General features: G+C 31.7%; 2 protein-coding genes across 2 annotated transcripts; one reads left to right on the forward strand and one right to left on the reverse strand.

Moving 5' to 3' along the window:
- The first annotated feature begins 809 nt into the window (after positions 1-809).
- LOC124946308 lies at positions 810-1,400 on the forward strand. Its single transcript, XM_047486871.1, has one exon. It carries the CDS (start codon positions 810-812, stop codon positions 1,398-1,400), a length of 591 nt encoding a protein of 196 aa, XP_047342827.1.
- Positions 1,401-5,316: 3,916 nt separating this feature from the next.
- LOC124945287 (ubiquitin carboxyl-terminal hydrolase 15-like) lies at positions 5,317-11,255 on the reverse strand. The gene is made up of 13 exons (XM_047485688.1): positions 10,982-11,255; positions 10,335-10,678; positions 9,868-10,252; positions 8,817-9,057; positions 8,612-8,742; positions 8,439-8,527; positions 8,173-8,258; positions 7,933-8,095; positions 7,219-7,500; positions 7,048-7,132; positions 6,752-6,964; positions 6,409-6,470; positions 5,317-6,093 (listed from the first exon to the last, which is right to left on the reverse strand). The coding sequence occupies exons 2-13, from the start codon at positions 10,619-10,621 to the stop codon at positions 5,583-5,585; spliced, it is 2,535 nt and encodes an 844-aa protein (XP_047341644.1). The 5' UTR covers positions 10,622-10,678; positions 10,982-11,255; the 3' UTR covers positions 5,317-5,582.
- Between the last annotated feature and the right edge of the window lie 9,225 nt (positions 11,256-20,480).

Here is a 20,480-nt window from a genome sequence, read left to right on the forward strand (position 1 = left end):
CTTATGGACATAGAGAAATTTATGTATTAGGATTGTGATTCATCCATGTTAGATATTATCGATCTATAAGATTATAGATTAAAGCCTGAAAGAAAAGAAATCTAATATGTATTTGTTTAGAATCATGAATTTAGGACTAAAGAAAATTTCCTACATATATGCCAAAAGGAGTAACATTTTATATGAATCATAAATTTAATAAATTAAAATTATTTATTTCATAAACTTTTATTTTGTTCCATTTTCAGATAAAAAGTTTTATTTATTTCAATTATATTTTTTATATTAAATACAAATAAGTCACTCTTATTGTGAATTTGATATCTACTCAGTCAATCGATTAGAAAGTACGATATAGAAAAAACAAAGAACAGAGAGAAATCAGATTTTGGATTAATGATTATCGCATGTCTCCAAACCACTAGTTTTTATACAGGACTCATAATAAAAGTATACTTATATTATATAAGACTTTATAAACTAGATATGGTTGAAATTTCCTTGAAACTGCCTTAATTTTTTCTTATTTTTATCATTTTAGTTTTAGTTTGTGGTGTATTAGGTGATTTCTAAGAGAATTTATAGAAGATCATGTTCATGTATTTCCCTATTTTTTCGCTCCACTATCTAGTCATTTAGTTGTATTTAAATGATTTCAGCTTAATTAAAAATTATTATGTTTTCCTTTCATCTCTTCTTCTACTCTAAAATGTATTCTTAGTTCAAAATAACCAACAAATTGATATCATTGCTATCTTCTTGAGGGACCTGTGAGTAAGAGAAACCCACCACGACATCTATCTTTTTCCATGGATTCAGATATTCCATTTGCATCATTAGCACCACTTGTGTTCATTAGTAACAATTACCATGTCTCGGCTGCCCGAATGGAGGCTTATCTGGAGATAAATGATCTTTGGGAAGCTATTGAGGAGGAGTATGTAGTGCCAGAATTACAAGTTAACCAAACATTAGCACAAATAAAGAATCGCAAGGAGAAAAAGACAAGGAAGTCGAAGGTAAGGGCTACTCTAATTGTTGATGTGTCAACTGTGATTTTCATCAGGATAATGACCATAAAGTCAACATTTAAGTTCTGGAATTTTCTCAAAGAAGAGTATGAAGGAAATGAAAAGATTAAGGGGATACAAGTACTTAATTCAATTAGGAAATTCGAAATGGTGAAGATGAAAGATTCAGAAATCGTCAAGGAGTACTCTAACATATTACTCACAATTGTCAACAAGGTAAGATTGCTTGGCATTGAATTTCCTAATTCCAGATTGGTTCAAAAGGTGTTTGTAACTGTTTCTAAAAGGTTTGAAGCTATCATTTCCTCATTAGAGAACACTAAAGATCTGTCAAAAGTTAGTCTTGTAGAAATCTTGAGAGCCTTCTAGGCTCAAGAACATAGAAGATTGATGAGGAATGAAAGGTTTATAGAAGGAGCATTTCCAGCAAAATTGCAATCAAGCCAAAGTGAAAAATGGAAGAAGAACTGGAAAAGCAAATAAAGAAAGTCCATGTTCAAATTCTCGCATAAGTAGAGATTTTAAACCAGATTTTCCTCTTATAAGTATTGTGAGAAGAAAGGTCATGCACCTTTTAGATGTTGGAGAAGGCCACATGTGCAGTGTGAGAAGTGTAATATGATGGGCATCACCAAAAAATTTGCAAAAATAATCTGCATCAGAAAGATGTGACTCAAGTGAACTTTCAGCAAAGAAATGTGGCTCAAGTTGCAGATCAGGAAGAGTAACTCTTTGTAGCAACTTGTTTTACAACAAATAGCTCAAGTAATAATTGACTTGTAGACAATTGCACCAACCACATTTGATTGAGGACTCTTCAAGGAACTAGACACGTCATTCAACTCCAAAGTTAAAATGGGCAATAGAGATTACATTGCAGTCAAGGGAAAAGGGAATGTGGCAGTAAACAGTTCCTCAAGTACTAAGTTGATTAAAGATTTATTATTTGTGTCTGAAATATTTCAAAATTTATTAAGTGTTGATCAGTTACTCGAAAGAGGTTTAAAGGTGATCTTTTCATTAATTGTTAGATATTTTCATTTATTTGAAAACCATTCATTAAATCATTTTATTTTTGTCAATTTCTTCCCCCTCTTCCTTGGAAGATAAGGACACCATATCACTTTGTATAGGACTTTCTTTGTGTGTTCTGTTTTCTCCTTAAAAGGAATAATTGTTTTATGAAATATGATCTCTTTATGTTACTATTTCGCCCGAATCAATTTGATATAGTATGTACCTTTTTTATTTGAAGGATGTCCAACAAATATGTATTAGTCTTTTGTGGTATTGTGTTAGCCATATAAACATCCAAAACCTTTAGAGTGTATTATAATCTATATTTAAACCATTCAGCATAAAAATGTGTGTTTTCTAGACAAGAATTTGTGTTCGCATTCGATTGATTAAGAAAGTATCATACCAGATCTCATTCCTATACTATGATACAAAATTATAAATATTAACTTTATTATATTTCAATCAAATAGGAATAGCATAAAGTTTATACAAGAAACCAATATTTACAGAAGAAAAATAAAAAACAAGGAATTAAACCAATCATTCAAGCAATAGATATTCATAGAATCCGGGAAGATCCAATTTATACAAGCTTCACCACCACCACTAAACACGCTGGTTACCTGCATTCATATCAGCTCCTTCACCACCACCTGCATAACCGACACCAGTTTGGCCAAAAGAACTTGTCCCGTTTCCATTTACAGGTTCATTTTCCTTAGATCTGGCTATACATACACGGATAATAACATACAAAACAATTAAACTATTGACGAAGACAATAGCTGAGACAATCAACCTTAACTCTACCATGTCTTTCAGTTTGTTATGACATACATTATCCTATAACAACAACATTTATACTAACAAGAAACAGGTGTCGAGACAATTCATAGAAGAAACAGTAAACCATGGAAATGTCAGCCTAAGAAGATAAGAAAGCCTAGCTCTTCTCAAATTAATCATAAGATGAAATCAACAAAACATTGTTTTTTCAAATAATTTGTTAAATTAAGGATTCTTGAGACAATTGACAAGGCTATCTTTGAAAAAATCATTTGTCAATGAAAAACAGACTATTTAGAAAGTCAATCAATAAGGCAGATTCAACATTAAACCTATGAAACAATCTAGTATGAAGACTCCAAATAGTTATTGACCCAACCCCCACTTCAACTTATAGTAAGACTATGTCACTTGATATACCATAGTTAGTTTTTACTATGAACATTTTTCATCCAATCAACTTAATAAACCCACAAATCTCCAATTTGAGCTTGACATAATAACCCAATTGAACTTAAACACCAACAAATCAAATGATATACCAACCAAAATGTTTGAATAAGCTTTCAATATGGTGCTTTCTCAAAAGTAAGCAGACAGACAGATTCTTAACACTTAGTTGTACAATGCTCTATCAAAGATTTTTAACTATGGCAATAAAGGTTGCTTGATCTCATAATTCTCAAATTTTTCAGCTGAAAGGACAAATCTTTAAACAAGCTTTGATTCAAAATGCATGAATGATTGTACATATCAGAAGTTAGACCCTGAAAAGATTGGATTTTGAAACATTGTATGAGTAAAGGAGATAAGGAATCAGACATAAAACGAAAGTATAGTCAATTGGGCATATCCTAGAATGATCGGCACAGCAAAATAAACAAGTTGCCGCGCCTAGAAAACATCTGGATACGCAAACCATCGTAAGTACCTGTTAAAATCATCATCTTCCTTCCTTCCTTATATAAAATCAAACTAAAAAGATTCTCTCAGTTTTATAAAGAATTCCAAAAGGGTTTAAAACTTAACGAAGTCGAAAGTAGAACAATTGAAAAATGAAGCAAAGAAAGAAAGAACTCGGATGAGTAAGGAAGACATCAAATCCAGCAGCATTGAGAGACACCAACGGCTAGAAAACCGGGTATCAATCGACAAAAGGATCTGTCAAAAGATTGTATCTTCATTGTTCGATTCAAAACAGTTTGATGGATTATTCGTAAAGTGAGAAAGAGATCAAGGCGGCGTAGACATATATGATCCATCTTCCCGCTTATAGAAACCCTTTGATTCACAGTTTGGAAGGATGTTTTATACAAAATGAAAATTTATGGGCTCATGAGCCCAAAACAAAACTTATCAGGCCCAAATGTTTTATTAACCAATAAAATAAAAACCTGATTTCAGTTTGAGCTACAGTTTGTATTGGCTAGATTAGTTTAAAAAATATATTATTTTTATTATTTATATATATAATTAAATTTATAAATTAATTATATTTTAAAATTATATTTAAATATTAAATTAATTATAAAATAATAATGAGTAAATAACATTATAACAAAAATTATATTTATAAAATTAATTATATTAATTTATTTATTTGAATAAATAAATTTATTTGTTTTTTAATGTAAAATTGTATAAAATTGTAAAATCAAAAATATTTATAAACTCGTAAAATATTAAAATCCTATCATCGTAAATTTAAAATCGTAAAATTTATTTATCTAAACGATTATCTTGTCTAAATAATATGATATGTTAACTGTGAAGTCATTCTTACGTGTCTCGAATAAAAATATCAAATTATTATTAATTTATTTATATAAAATTTAAATATTAAAAAAATTTAATAATTTAACCTAAATATAATCCACTTTTAATTGAAAATTTTATATTTATTAACCTTTATCAAATAAGCTTTTATGTTTTTTAAACATTTTATGAGCTATTTCCCTAAGCTAGGTTTATGTCATATTTCACAAAGAAATGTAGTTGTTATAATACATATACATTTCTTTTATACTAAAACTAAAATTAGAAGGGATGAAGACACTTAGCATAATGTATTTGAGGAAATAGACATTTTATCCTACTTAGTTAAAAATATCTAAAACTTTATTTGTGTTTATCTCCGATTAAATTGTTAGTGACCAAAGCTGATGTATGAACTTTGAGTCAATAGTGATTATTGAAATAAAGTTAGGAAAAAGATACATATTTTTCACTTCAACTCATATTATTGTATTGTAGTTAGGGAATAAAGTTAAGAGTTTGAAAAAGTTTTAAAAAAAATATGAAAAGCTAGCAAAAAAAAATAAAATCAAAAATTTTGATCCAAATAAAACTTGTTTTTGGTATTTTTGAAATTCAAAGTAAAATATCTATTTTTAAAACACAATATAATCTGAAAAACTAATAATATTTAGATATTCAAAAGACAAAAATACCTCTTCAACTTAAAGAAATAAAAAAAATTAAAAAAAAAATGAATTCTTCTTCTTTTCTGCATGATTGGTTCTCAAACCTTACAAAACCACAAAATTCGAAGCCAAGAGTTACTAAGATATGTAAATCAAAAACTTCGATTTCCTCCTGTTACAAAATGAACGATTATCGCACCTTACAATCCCCATTCAACCGTATTTGAAAACCAAAATTGGTAGGAAGATGCACGTTCCTAACCGGGGATAAGTTTTTCGCTTCGAAATTATCTATTCAAAAACTAGTAAATGGTTCAATTTACTACCAATAGCTACTAGTTTGGTTGTAATAATATACACTTGAACAATAGTTGCTATCCGAGGATGGTAAACTTCCCTCGAACGTGTTTTCTCCTCCTTGCAAATAAGACGAACTCACCATCCTGTCATGGGCGAATCTCGTCAGGGGTTTCGAACCAGAAAACATGCTACATTTGATCGTTCTATTCGATGAATATTCTGGCCCGTATAAGTTTTCAAATATTGAAGAGTATGACGAATCAGTGCTGAAAGAATCTCGATTGCTTTCTGTAGTGATTGATGATTCGTCGGAACTTGTGAACATGGACCAATCGCTGGAAGAAGTTGCGTCTGACAATTCCATGCTTAATGGATTGCCATTGGTGAAATTGGTTTCGGGTTGATGATTTTCGTTTTTGCTTGTTGACGATGGCTTCACATTTTTCGATGAAAAGTGCTTTATGAATCCTGAACTTTGATGACGGTTGTGTTTATCTTTATCGGTAAAAGACTTTGTTGGGCGAGGACATGACCTGGAAATGGTATGCATACATATTTTTATGTTAAAATTGAACAAATTTTATAAGTTTTGGGGATTGTTTTGAATATAACCTTACTAATTGCCTAAAATATCAAATTTGTTTTCGAATTTTAGGAAGTTATTAGTGACCAAATATCAAATATCATAGATTAAAAAAAAAACATTTATGTGTAAGCTTATTTCCAAAATAGGATTCTTTTATTCTAATTGATATATTAGGCAGTTAGTAAAGTTTATTTTTATCTAAAATTTGGATGCATATCAATTTTCATGTTAATAATCTATTTGTAAAAACTACATGCTTTACCTTTTGTAGAACAAGATATATGCTCCTTCAGACATCACTTGACTCGATTGTACTGACTGGACCTGTCATTAAATCACGACGAATGTCATTCAGATTCCCGAGATATGGCGATAAAACCAAATTGTACCCACAAATTAGGATTTAGCAAATGGCACATTTGAAAACACTTTCTTGGATTTTGATTTGGATCTAGATGAGAAATCGTGAATAAATTTCTCAGTTTGTGTCAATTTTCAAATGTGATGTACATTACAAAAAGAAATCCAGACCGATAAGTGTTTGCAAATGGCCCAATATGATTTAGCAAACATGAACAATTACTACATAGAAGAAATGGACAGACCTCAGTATCGTCGACTCTGAACCAATTGCCAAGCAGATCTTTCACATAAGAAACGTAATGCCCAGAAAAAGAAGCATTCAAAGTATCAACATGCACAATTACGCCATAAAGCGAGTAGAGAGGAGGAGAGTCTTCTTCCCCAGTCATGTATGGGATCATGTCCAGCATATCAGGAAAAGTTATCCATTTGTTTATTTTACCATAGCTTCCCTCCTGCCAATGGAGAAAAACAATCAAACTAAACAAAATATCGATAAAAAAAAGAAAAATAAACTGCAGAGAAACATTAATACTACCTGAAATCTCTTTAGCACAATTGTGAGAATGTTCGGTGCCTCGTGTATCTTCAACTGCTTCCTTGCCCGAACATAAGCAGAACACCTTTTCAGAGAAAAAAAAATATAAACTATTTCAATTGAAACAGTGGAAACCAAAAAGATACATAACAAAATCTGATGTAAACATACTTTCCACATCTATACATGTTATCTCCATCGAGTTCTTCTGGAGTCGTAAATTGGGTCAAGGCATCCTCTAGTGACTCGACCCAACCGTAAATTTCCAACGTGAGGTCCATGATATTCTCGTACCGTTCTGATTCGTGAAAACATCTCAAGCATTTAACCTTTGATTTAAGACGACCACCGAAAGCATATTGTATGAAGGTTGTTTCTTGCAATTTAGGGTCAACTGCATCCTCTCCTCCCACACCCTCCAAACAGATTGATTGCATTGAGGTAACAAGAAACCTGAATATGAAAAAATCATTCATTTTCTGTTTCGATTCTATTATAAATGCGGCCTACACCTAGAAAATGTTTAATTTTTTCAAGTATACAAAGAAGTCGTTTGATTTCAGTTATTTTGGATTATTTGAAGATTATAATCATAATCTAGAGTGCGTATTTTACCCTTACGAAGCAAATATTTAAGTTCAACTCACAATAAGAACGCTTTTATTGATGCGAGTACCATGGCTGCTGGCTTCCTCCAAGAAATAAAGTTAATAAACTATGAATTAAAAACATATTGATTATATTATAAATTTAGAGTTTTTATTAGTGTTATCTACTGTAACTACCGGGGTAAACCACCCCAAATGGGAAATTCGGATAGGGAATCATCGAGCCATAGTGGATTTCGACGTATAATTTTATTTTTCTTGGAAATATATAACATACCTTAAAAATTCATGAGCATCTTCTTGACTTCCATTTCCAATCTGAGAGTTACTACTCTGCATCTGGGAGAGAATTCTGCTAGGAGATAAAGGACCCCTACTTTCTCTTGACATTGTTACATGTTCTTCGAGTTCACACATAAGGCACCAATTTCTCACACGGCCTGAAAAAGAAGAGAATTGAATGAACTGCAAGATTTTGTTTTAGCAGTTTATAGCAATTGTATCTATAAAGTCTCACAGTATCTGGAATGTGCTCTCTCAAGTAAATAGACAGTCAGAGGCTTTGTGCTCGTCAGACATTGCAATACAGCATTCGCATAACAACTGAAAACGCATTACAATGAGTTGCCAATAAGATTTATGTCAGAACCTGTATTCGCCAAAGATTTTTTTTTTAACTTGTAAATCTTTATAAATTCCACACACAAAATTCTGATAGGTTGATTCAATGATAAATGGATTCGGGTTATAAAATGGAAAAAAGAGAATTACTGCTAATGGTACCTGTTCCCACAGTTTACGAGTCCTCTAGGTGATAGATCAATGATCTCATACTGAAAAAACTTCACAAATTCTTCATAAGGGAAAAGCATCTGAAATAAAATACAAGTTTAGAATAAATCAGCTTTACCTTGGAGGCTAAATACAAAGAGATAGTTTTTTTTTTTCAAACGTACCTTTAGTTTCTTATTCTTTTCACAAGAAACTTCTCGTGATTCTTGTTTGTTTAGCTTTGATGATTTCCTCATACCAATCATCTTCATGATTCCCATGGTTGAACCTCTAACCGTCTCCTTTTGCCTGACTTCTGCAAGAGAGTTTGCACAATAAGGATATATGATCAATAACAAAAAAATATAAGAATAATTTCAGTTTTCATACTTGGATCGTTTGAATCGTGTCTTTTTACATCCATTTCAGATACGTGTGTCTTTGTTCCTAAAGAACAAGATGAACTTTTGGCTTTGTTGCTTCTCTTTGTTATGTTTTCTGCAGGTTCATCATTGATGTTAAGACTTTCAAGATGAATTTCTTGCCTGGTTGTACTAAACACTCCATGTTCATGACCAAAATCGCTAGAGATATCAACCCCAGGTGCCCCATGATTTCCTTTTTGACTCAACTACATCAAGAAGAGAGTGATTAATTCAAATGAAGACCTACAAAAATTATTCAACCAAAACTATCTTTCGGAAACAACTCATTTTCTTTTGTTTTGACGATTTTTTTCCCTGGCAGAGCATAGTGCTTTCAGTAAAATTACCACCGCTATGATCCCCTAACTTCAGTGCTTTCAGTGAAAATCAAACTTGAGACCAAAGATCACAATTGAGCGAATAAGTCATTTGCTATTTTTTTCTATACTTTTTTAATTGATGAAACTTTGGGATAGCTGAATCAAAGACAAATATGTAAAGTAGATAACAACACATTAAAATAAAGCATTATGCAATGGAACCATCATAGTATTTTTTTAATTCTTACAATATGAAGGATGGTGATTTGATGATTTATCAATATGGGTCTAATCAGTTCTATTATTTTTGTTCTTCGAAGAAAGTTTAAGGGTCAATGTTATTGTAGAGCGTATGCAATACACAAAAGATGCCAAAACGTTTGTTCAATTAAAAAGTGAAAAATCGTTGTTTCCTTTATCTAATGAACTATGATCCCACCAAGCCACACTTGTTTTACCAAACGAAGAAAAATCTCTTACAACTACAACTCTGTTGATTCCTTAGTGATATCTATATGCAACCAAAACAATTGGACAAATCCTACTCTCCTAATGGCTCACTTTTCATCTTTATTTGAATTCACTTGGACACAATCTAAAAGAGGTAATTGAAAAATTGATCTATTTTCCCATTTCTTTTAAAATATTTTATAAATACATTTTCATTGAATCATCAAATAAACAGCTTATAAATACCTCGTCTGATGTTGTATCACTAAAGACCCTGTTCTTGGCTGTTTCTTCAGAAGAGTCTAATATAACTCCATCTTCCCCTCTAAGCTTAGATCTTCGAGAACCCCGTTTGTCTTTCGACCTTCTTTCCATGGTAGGGATCTTTGATGTTTCAGAAAACCCTGCCTCAGTAGATGTAACAGAGCCACTAGATTGATGTATCCTATCATTAGAAGAAAAGGGAATTTCATTCATCTGATTCTTATTGCCAACTAAAAACGATTGTGGATTCAAATTTCCATTTTCAAGAACTTCATTTGATGTCGAAACATCCAAAGACTTCTTGCCTAGTTGCACACACTCGTCCTTATGGACTTGTCGCCAATGAATTATCTGGCACTTCCCCGAGCTGCACACCGTAATATTGATGAATTAAAATTATCAACTATACGAAATCTAACATAAAAGGCGTTTCGAAATAAAATCAATACCAGTATCGGACAGATCTGCACTGTGAACAACGAGTTGTAGCTGGAGCTGAACACTTAGCGCATAAATGACCGATATTCTTTGGAGATGGCAACACAGGAATGACATCAGAAGCAGTCATAGCTTCTGCTTTAGACGCTTCTTCAGCAGCCAACAAAGCTAAATGATCTATCATCTCTTTCTTCATTGAAGTCTCACTCCATTTTCCTAGTAATATGTACGCAAATAGAGGAAACAAAACGAAAAACAGTAAAAGAATGGGTATATCATATTCCCTTGGCTCAAGCATGTTATGGCCAGTAGACTCATGACCAGATCTTCCCAAATATGTTTACAAAATCCTTTCCTGCATAGCATCAGTTATGAAGTAGCTAATTAGGGTTCTGAATGATACTCAACGCAGCCAAACTAGATTGAATCAGAAACCTAGAATGCAAAAAAATGGTTCCCTAACCACTGTTTTAGGTCAAAGTTACTGGATTTCAACCTCATGGAATCACAATTATGATGAAAACATAACAAAAAGAAAAGTAAACATGAGTTTCAAACAGATAGACCCTAATGAGTTGAAAGGTTTCTGCAAACTGGAAGAACAGATACAACAAAAAGAAACTGTTGGATGAATGAAGTGGGTAGCTTTCAATTGTACCTTTTTTGTTCTTGAGATGAAGGAAACCAAGATTTGTCTTCCTTGTCCCTAAAATAACCCTATAATCACAATAGCTTCTTCTTCTTCTTCCTCTTCTTTAACGGAGATAGTAAGAACACAGTACAACATTTGCTCGTCTTCTTCTCACTTCACACTAGTCTGAAATCAATCTCAGGCTTCTCCAATGTATCCCCATCTGATTTTCACCACGTGGGTGTCCCCCATTGGTTAGCAGTCGGAAACAGTCGGTGGGGGCCTACAATCAAGTGGGGACAAAGATGAAAGTTTTAAAGCTATGATTGAATAATCAGATCCATGGCGATCTATGGAGAATATATTTATTAGAGGGGAACTCGAAGAAGACGATTGCTCCAAAAAGCTTAGAGACGTTAATTAATACATCTCTATAGTTTGATTCTTTAAAAAAACATCTCATAATGTTCGGTTTTTATATTTTTTTAACAAAAGTTAACTTATAATGTCAAATGTTAAATAAAATTTTAATTAATTAAAAATATGAATAATATATATATTTTTTTAAATTATACCGAAACAAGTTCTAAACTATTTGAGTTCGAGTAACTCGTCCCAATCCAAATATATATTAGTCGAGCTCGAGCTCTAACATAAGAGTTTTGAGACGAACTCGAACCCGAATATATGTCAAACGAACAGAGAATTTGAGTATGAAATTATTCGGTTTTGATCTACTCGTTTACAATAGATAGTTTTTTTAAAAATTATTTAGTTCTCGGGCTACCTATTGGGCTAAAATTAGGGGATCCAGTTATGTTCATACCCTTTTCATGATTACTATCTTTAAATTAATACATTTCTATTGAAAAAGTTTATAATACATTCTTATATCTCTTCATATTATAATTTTAATTTCATATATTTATTAGAATTTTTTATGTTATTTAATGAAATAAACGTATATAATGGATTTATTATATATACATTAAATTTGTTAAGTTAAAAACAAAATATATATATATATATATATATATATATATATTAAAGAGACCAACACTACAAGTTCCATTAAGCATAGAGGCAACAATATCAACTAATTAAGATATTGGTGTCCACCCCCCTCAAGAACAACCTAAAAAAGGCCCTAAGTATTTATTGGAGCCTATACAAATTTTTTTAATACTTTAAAAAATGATATAAAAATGTATAATAAATTAATATAAAATTAATAAAAGTAGCATAAGTTAGTTTTTTAGTTATCCTTTATTAGCATAGTGATTATAGTTTTAATGATCAAATTATAGAAAAACATATTTTTATTTTTTAAAAGGCCCTCTAAGGTTTGGGCTTATGCGCTTATGCTTACGCATAGGTTGCATTATCTTTGGACCGGGGCCGGATTGATAATCTCTCAATAACAACTGAATTTTGACGATTACAATGCTTATCTATTTGTTGGGCCTTTGGGTCCAGCCCAATCAGACATTTAATTAAACAAGCAAAACTTAAGAATGTTACTCATTTTATCACTTCTAGAGAGTGAGAACATTCTGCAAAGAATAGAAGAAACAGAGAAAAAGAAACACAGGAAGAACAAGAGAAAGAGGCAATAAATCTCTTACATTTTCTTTCACCTTCAGGTTCCAATTTCTTGTCTTATATCTAGACTAGCTTGAGTCTAAATTAAATTGGTTTTCTCTGTTTGTATACCTCAACTTTGGGTTTAAAGTTGAGAAGAACATTTGTATCCGTTTCTTCTTTATAATGAAATTTTCGGTTGGCCCCGTGATTTTTTACCCTCCAGGTTGAGAGAGTTTTTCACGTAAATCTGGTGTTATTTTGTTCTGTGCTTGATCTCCTGTTTTAGATTTGGATAACCTGTGCATTTACCCATCTCACATCGTTTGATTACAATATAAAAGTATTCTTCGTTTCAAAATTCTCAACAAAGGTATTCGAGCTGTTATGTTTATTTTTTGAATAGTGCTTTTGTAGGTTGAGATGGAAGGCAATAGCACAATGATCAGGTTGACAAATAATAACTGACAGATTTGGAAATCCAAAATAGAGGATATTTTTTACTATAAAGACTTGTATGAGCCAGTTGAAGGAGATAATGCGAAGCCAAAAGATATGTCTGACGGTGATTGGACAAAATTGAATCGGAAAGTAGTTGACACAATCAGACAATGACTTGATGATAGCGTGTACCACCATGTAGCAAGTGAGAAGAGTGCACATGAGTTGTGGAAGAAACTAGAGTCATTGTATGAGCAGAAAACAGTAGGTAACAAAGCGTTTCTAATTCGAAAGTTAGTAAATCTGAAATTCAGAGAAGGTGCAGGTGTTGCTGAGTATTTAAATGAGTTCCAGAGCTTGATTAATTAATTGTCAGTGATGGAGATAACATTAGAAGATGATTTGCAAGCCTTATTGCTCTTAGTATCATTGCCCAACAGTTGGGGAGACATTGGTTGTGACAGTTAGTAATGCAACTCCAAATGGTGTTGTTACTATGAGTATAGTTACTAGTAGCTTGTTCAATGAGGAGACAAAAAGGAAGTCAATTAATACAAATAGTGCACAAACCCTTATCACAGAGAACAGGGGAAGAGCTGAATATCGACAACAATCAAGAGGCCATAACAAGTCCAGAGGAAGATCAAAATCTAAGGGAAGACAATGTTATCACTGTGGTAAAGAAGGTCACATGAAGAAAAATTGTAGAGCCTGGAAAAGACTACAGAATGAAGACAAAAATCAGAAGAAAGATGATGAAAACAGAAATACCACATCACAATAACTGCAGATGATGTAGTGATTCTTTCTTATGAAAAAGAACAATATCTACATGTAGAAGGTCACCAAGGAGTTAAGTGGATAGTTAATACATGTGATTGCTATCATTATACACCAAATAGAGAGTTCTTCACGACTTACCAGGCTGGAGATCTTGGTACATTAAAAATGGGTAATACTAGTCACTCGAGTATTGTGGGTATTGGTGATATTTTTTTACATATAGAGTTGGGATATCAGTTAACACTGAAAGATGTGCGACATATTCCTGATATGCGTCTAAACTTGATATCAGGTGATGCATTGAACAAAGATGGATTCAAGCATTACATTGGTAGTGGAGAATGGAAGTTAAACAAAGAATCAATGATTGTAGAAAAAGGGAAGTCATGGTACTCCTTATACCAAACCCATGTAAAGATACTCAAGAATGGGTTGAATGTAGTACAAGCTGAAACTCTCTAAATCTGTGGCATCAACGTCTCGGCCACATGAGTGAGAAAGGGTTACGAATTCTAGTGAGGAAACTTCACATCCCCTCAACCAAAGATGAGGTTTTGGATCTATGCGACTACTGCCCATTTGGTAAGCAACATAGAGTCTCTTTTAGTCAAACATCAGAAATGAAACATAATGTGTTGTACTTGGTTTATTCTGATGTGTGTGGTCCTTTTGAGGAGGAGTCATTGGGTGACAATCGATACTTTCTAACATTTATTGATGTTGCATCTAGAAAGGTGTTGGTTTATTTCATGAGAACGAAAGACCATGTATTTAATTACTTTCAAGAGTTCCATGTCATGGTAGAAAGAAAGACATACAATAAGCTGAAATATCTTCGCTCTGATAACGGGGGAGAGTATACCTCCAAGGAGTTTAAAGAATATTGTGTAAAATATGAAATTCGACATGAGAAAACAGTGTCTGGAACTCCACAATACAATGGTTTGGCTGAGAGAATGAATCACACCATTATAGAAAAGGTGAGATGCATGCTGAAGATGACAAAGTTGCCAAAACAATTTTGGGCAGAAGCAGTTCGCACAACTTGTTATCTCATAAACAGGTCACCCTCCGTTCCTTTGAAGTTTGAAATACCAGAAAGAGTATGGTCTAAGAAGAATATTTCATACTCGCATCTAAGGGTGTTTGGATGCAAAGCATATGTGCATATTTCAAATGAGCAAAGATACAAGTTGGATGATAAATTAATTTCATGTATTTTCCTTGGATATGGAAACGAGGAATTTGGGTACAGATTATGGGACCCAAAAAAGATATAGAGATGTTGTATTCTTCTAGGGTTAAAATAGGATAAATATAGAAATCAACGAGAAGTTAGAGAGAGTTGATGAGTCTATAAAACTCATATCAATTCTTTCACATGTACAGTCAACAATAACTAATGAAGATAAATATAATGAAGAGGTCATTTAGGAAACCTCTTACATGAATAATAGTAATGATGATGAGACTATTTATGATGTTTCTGAGCAGGGGGAGAAACATCATCAATAGAATCCAGAAGAGCCCCCATTAAGAAGGTCTGAAAGAGAGAACCAACCTTATAAAAGGTACTCTTCTTCATATTATATTCTATTGACAGAAGAAGGAGAGCCAACATGTTTTCAGGAGGCACAAGTTCATAAAGACAAAGCTAAGTGACAAAATTCAATGAAAGATGAGAAGAAATCATTGCAAGAAATGGGAACATATGAGCTGGTGGAACTTCTTAAGGGCCGAAAGACATTGAGAAACAAATGGGTGTTCAAGATAAAGAGAGATGAAAATAAAGAAATTATGAAGTACAAAACTCGACTTGTTGTAAAGGGTTTTGGACAGAAATAGGGCATCGACTTTGAGGAGATTTTCTCACCAGTGGTAAAGATGACTTCCATTCGTATAATATTAGGTCTAGTAGCTAACTTAGACCTTGAGCTTGAGCAACTTGATGTAAAAACTGCATTTCTTCATGATAACTTGGAAGAAGAGATCTATATGGTACAACAAGTGGGATTTGAAGTGCAAGAAAAGGAGAACATGATTTGAAAATTGAAAAAGAGTCTATACAGTTTGAAACAAGCTCCGCGACAGTGGTACAAGAAATTTGACTCTTTTATGATGAGTCATGGGTACTAGAGAACCAAGGCAGATCCATGTGTTTATTTCAAAAGATTTTCTAATGGAATGTTTCTAATTCTTTTACTTTATGTTGATGATATGTTCATTGTAGGATATGATGCTCAGATAATAGTCATGTTGAAGAAGGAGATATCCAAGACATTTGACATGAAGGACATGGGTCAAGCACGTCAAATATTGGGAATGAGGATTACTCGTGATAAAAAGGATGAGAAACTTTGGTTTTCACAAGAGAAGTTCATTAAAAGGGTGCTTCAAAGATTCAACATGCAAGGAGCAAAGGAAGTAAGTTGTCCACTTCCTAGCCATTTTAAATCGAGCAAGAAGATGTGTCCATCAACATAGAAAGAAAATGATGAAATGTCAAGTGTTTCATACTCCTCAACTGTAGGGAGTTTGATGTATGCAATGATTTTCATTAGGCCAGATATAGCGCATTCAGACGGTGTGGTAAGTAGGTCCTCTCTAATCCAAGAAAACAACATTGGGAAACAGTGAAGTGGATTCTTAGATATCTAAGAGGCACTTCTAATTTGTGTTTGAGTTTTGAATTTGGTGAAACTGTGTTAGAAGTTTACACAAATGCTGATATGGATGAAGATCTAGATCACAGAAAATCTACTTCGAGTTATGTGTTTACTTTTGCAGGGGGAGTCGTGTCATGGAAATCCAAGTTGCAGAAATGTCTAGCTTTGTCAACAACAGAAGAAGAATACATTACAACAACTGAAGCTGGTAATGAGTTATTGTGGATGATTAGATTTCTCCTAGAGCTTGGTATGCAATAAGAAGATGCAATTGTTTTATGTGATAGCCAGAGTGCCATAGATTTGAGCAATAATGCTACATATCATTCTAGAACTAAGAATATTGATGTGATGTTTCATTGGTTAAGAGATGTAATAGAAAACCAACAGATGAAGCTGAAGAAAATCCACACGGATAAAAACCCGTCAGACATGTTTACAAAGATTGTTCCAAAAGACAAGCTCGAGCTTTGTTGTCAGCTTGTCGGCATGAATACCAAGTGACGACTTGAAGATCGGTGTGCCTCTCTCCGTGGGCTGGAGGGGAAGATTGTTGGGCCTTTGGGTCCAGCCCAATCAGACATTTAATTAAACAAGAAAAACTTAAGAATGCTGCTCATTCTATCACTGCTAGAGAGTGAGAACATTCTGCAAAGAAGAGAAGAAACAGAGAAGAAGAAACAGAGGAAGAAGAAGAGAAGGAGGTAGTAGATCTCTTACATTTTCACCTTTAGGTTCCAATTTCTTGTCTTATATCTAGACTAGCTTGAGTCTACATGAATTTGGTTTTCTCTGTTTGTATACCTCAACTTTGGGTTTAAAGTAGAGAAGAACATTTGTATCCGTTTCTTGTTTATAGTGAAATTTGTCGGTTGGTCCCATGGTTTTTTTACCCTCCAGGTTGAGAGAGTTTTCCACGTAAATCTGGTGTTGTTTTGTTGTGTGCTTGATCTCCTGTTTTAGATTTGAATAACCTGTGCATTTACCCATCTCACATCGCTTGATTACAATATAAAAGTATTCTTCGTTTCAAAATTCTCAAACACTATTAAACAATAGTTGAGCAAGTCTTCAAATTTTTAAAAGTGAAACTAAACCAAATTTCTGTATGGAATCAAAAGTTGCATATGAGTAAAACTAGTAATGAATTGTCATATTTAATTCCTATAAACGAATAACAATAAGTATAAGGAAAAGATGTGTATGCAATACAATTTGAGAAGAGTCTATTAGAAATCTCATTTTCTCAAAAATAGAGAAAATATGTTCTTATAGAATTTATACACAAACCATGTAAGATGAAAGATCTTACCAACTGGTATATTATAAGGGCATGGTTGGTAAGTGGTTTTTGTACTCAAGAATGGGAAAGGGAATGAAATGAGATGTTTGGTTTGTGGTTTTGATTCCAGGATATTGATTTGATTCTCGAATACTCAGGAATCATCCAATCCTCTCTATATTGGGAGGAATGAATCTCATTCCGGAGCGATACACATTCTCTCCATTATCTCCACTCTCTTATTTTCTCTCTCATAATTATAATTATAATTTTAATATCATATATATTTTATAATTATATTATACGTTATTTTATAATTAATATAATAATAAATTTTTATTTATTTATGAATAAACAATTTCAATTATTTAAATAATATTAAGGAATTATTTAAAATAAAATTTTAGTGATAATTACAATAACTAATAATAATATAATTAATTTTAAATATTATATATTAATAATAAAATTATAATAAATTAATTAAAATATAAAAATATAAAACTAAAAATAAAATAACAATTTTATATAAAAAATATTAAAAAAATAAATATGAAATAATTTAATAAAAAATATTATTAAAAAAATTATACCATGTTATAATATATTATTAAATAAAATATTATATTTAATTTAAAATATATAATATTTGAAAGACTTTTTCTTATATTATTTATAATTAATAGATAATTATTTATTTATAATTAGTAAAAAATTGAAACATTCAACATTTTTTTTTGTTATAAATATTTTTATTTTTATTTTGAAAAATATTAGATGTTTATATTTTATTAAATTATGTCACTTAAATATTTTATATATTTTAAACAATTATGTTACAAAAATAATAATATTTTATATTTTTAATTTAATAAAATAAAATTAAAATTAATCATAATTTTAATAACAAAATTATATTTATAACTTTTTTCTCTTATAAATCCAAACGTTATCAATGGGAATGAGAATGATTAAAACTCTTAACCAAACACTACACTTCTATCAATCATATCCATTCTCATTCCACACATCTATCAATCCCAATCCTATTCTCATTCCTTTATTTGAACCAAGCACCCCTAAATGCTGAGAGCTGGCAACATATTTTTAGACAACACAATAATGATTAATGGATTTCAATATATACAGTTAAGCTTAATTTCTTGAGCAAACACTAATACATCCCACAAATATGTGATGTACTTAATATATATTTTTTGTTTTTTTGAAGTAGACCCAATGTTAATTTTTTTTTACATTATGTGGATACCTAAAAAAAAATCTTAGACACTAAAACATTTATGGTCACGGGGATTTTATTATAATTTGCTTACAGAATAGTATTTATGTCCCATTCTAATCTTACCTGATTCTGCACTAATAAACAAAATTAAATATATAATATCATTAATATATTTATTTATTCTTCCTATTTTAAAAGAGTTTTAACTTTATTCTTTTATAATAATATAAAATTTTAATATATTACAATAATATATATAATATATATAATATTAAAAACACTCGTTTATATAATTTTATAAAAATAATTCTTTTTAAAGAATAGGGCCGAAAAATCTCAGAAACTTAATTATATAGGATGATATTAAAACAAAATCCCCATCAATTAACGGAGGCGGGATAGCAAACAAAATCCATCATAATGTCCTTGTTATCACGTAATAACAACATATCATTATCTAATCATATTTATGATCTCTTAAATTTAAAGATTCTGAATCGTTGTTACAAAATCAAAAGTTTACTATTAAAGATTATGAATCTCAACATCTTTATTTATATTTGGAGATTTGTAATAAATTAAAATATATGTTTAGAAAAGAGTCCATTAAAGTTTGTGATGAGCAAGTAAAATAAAGGGGAAATTTGACGAAATAACCTTAAAGATTGAGTTATTTGAGTTGGTGGTAAATTATAAATTTAATTGCATTCGTGGTCATTTTATTTTTTTTTGACGAAATTGCCCTTGTAGCGAAACGCTAAGGGACTTAGCGTTTCGCTAAGTGGATTAGGTTTAGTATAAATACTCTAATTTTTCCATTTCCTTCATTTTCTTTCTCTCTCTTCCCTCTCTTCTCTTGTTCTTTCTTTGACGGCGGCGACGGAGGCGGCGGAGTTTACATGATCTTGATTTCAAACTCTAACCTAAATCGATTTATGTCTTTATTTACACGATCTTCATTTCAAACTCTAACCCTTAACTTATTTTGCATGCAGGTGAAGGATTCTAAGGATTTGAAGGTCGAAGAAAAAGGGAGAAGAAGATCTTTATTTCAAACCTTAACCTAATTCGATTTATGTTAATGTTTCCATTATCTTATCTTCATTTCAAACTCTTCGATTTAACCTGTTCTTATTTGGTTCATATTGGTTCCGTTTCAGGGAAGATTCGTTAAGTACTTATCGTTTCGCTAAGTGCTTATCGTTTCGCTAAGTGCTTATCGTTTCGCTAAGTGCTTATCGTTTCGCTAAGTGCTTATCGTTTCGCTAAGTGCTTACCGTTTCGCTAAGTGTTTACCGTTTCGCTAAGTGCAGACTGATAAGAAGTCAAAGATGATGAGTGATAATTATAATCCATTTTTTGAAGATCATCACTCCCATGAGTACAGATACTAAGCTTTGCGACTTATTGTTACCTTTATGATGAAGACTCTTTGTTTAGATCGGGATGGATGAAATGATGTATTATTATTATTAGTTATGTGTGTGTGAATGCTACTTAAGATTAAGATGATAACGATGTTTTGCTGTT

Source organism: Impatiens glandulifera, chromosome 7 (genome assembly GCF_907164915.1).
Source record: "Impatiens glandulifera chromosome 7, dImpGla2.1, whole genome shotgun sequence".
Lineage (NCBI taxonomy): Eukaryota > Viridiplantae > Streptophyta > Magnoliopsida > Ericales > Balsaminaceae > Impatiens > Impatiens glandulifera.

Bases quoted from the DNA above. Each gene is read 5' to 3' on its own strand.
- LOC124946308 (XM_047486871.1), top strand. From the start codon at position 810: ATGGATTCAGATATTCCATTTGCATCATTAGCACCACTTGTGTTCATT.
- LOC124945287 (XM_047485688.1), bottom strand. From the start codon at position 10,621: ATGCTTGAGCCAAGGGAATATGATATACCCATTCTTTTACTGTTTTTC. The intron at 10,253-10,334 runs GTATTGATTTTA...TACGGTGTGCAG, and splicing joins TGCAGATCTGTCCGATACTG to CTCGGGGAAGTGCCAGATAA. The intron at 6,094-6,408 runs GTAAAGCATGTA...TACCATTTCCAG, and splicing joins TATATCTTGTTCTACAAAAG to GTCATGTCCTCGCCCAACAA.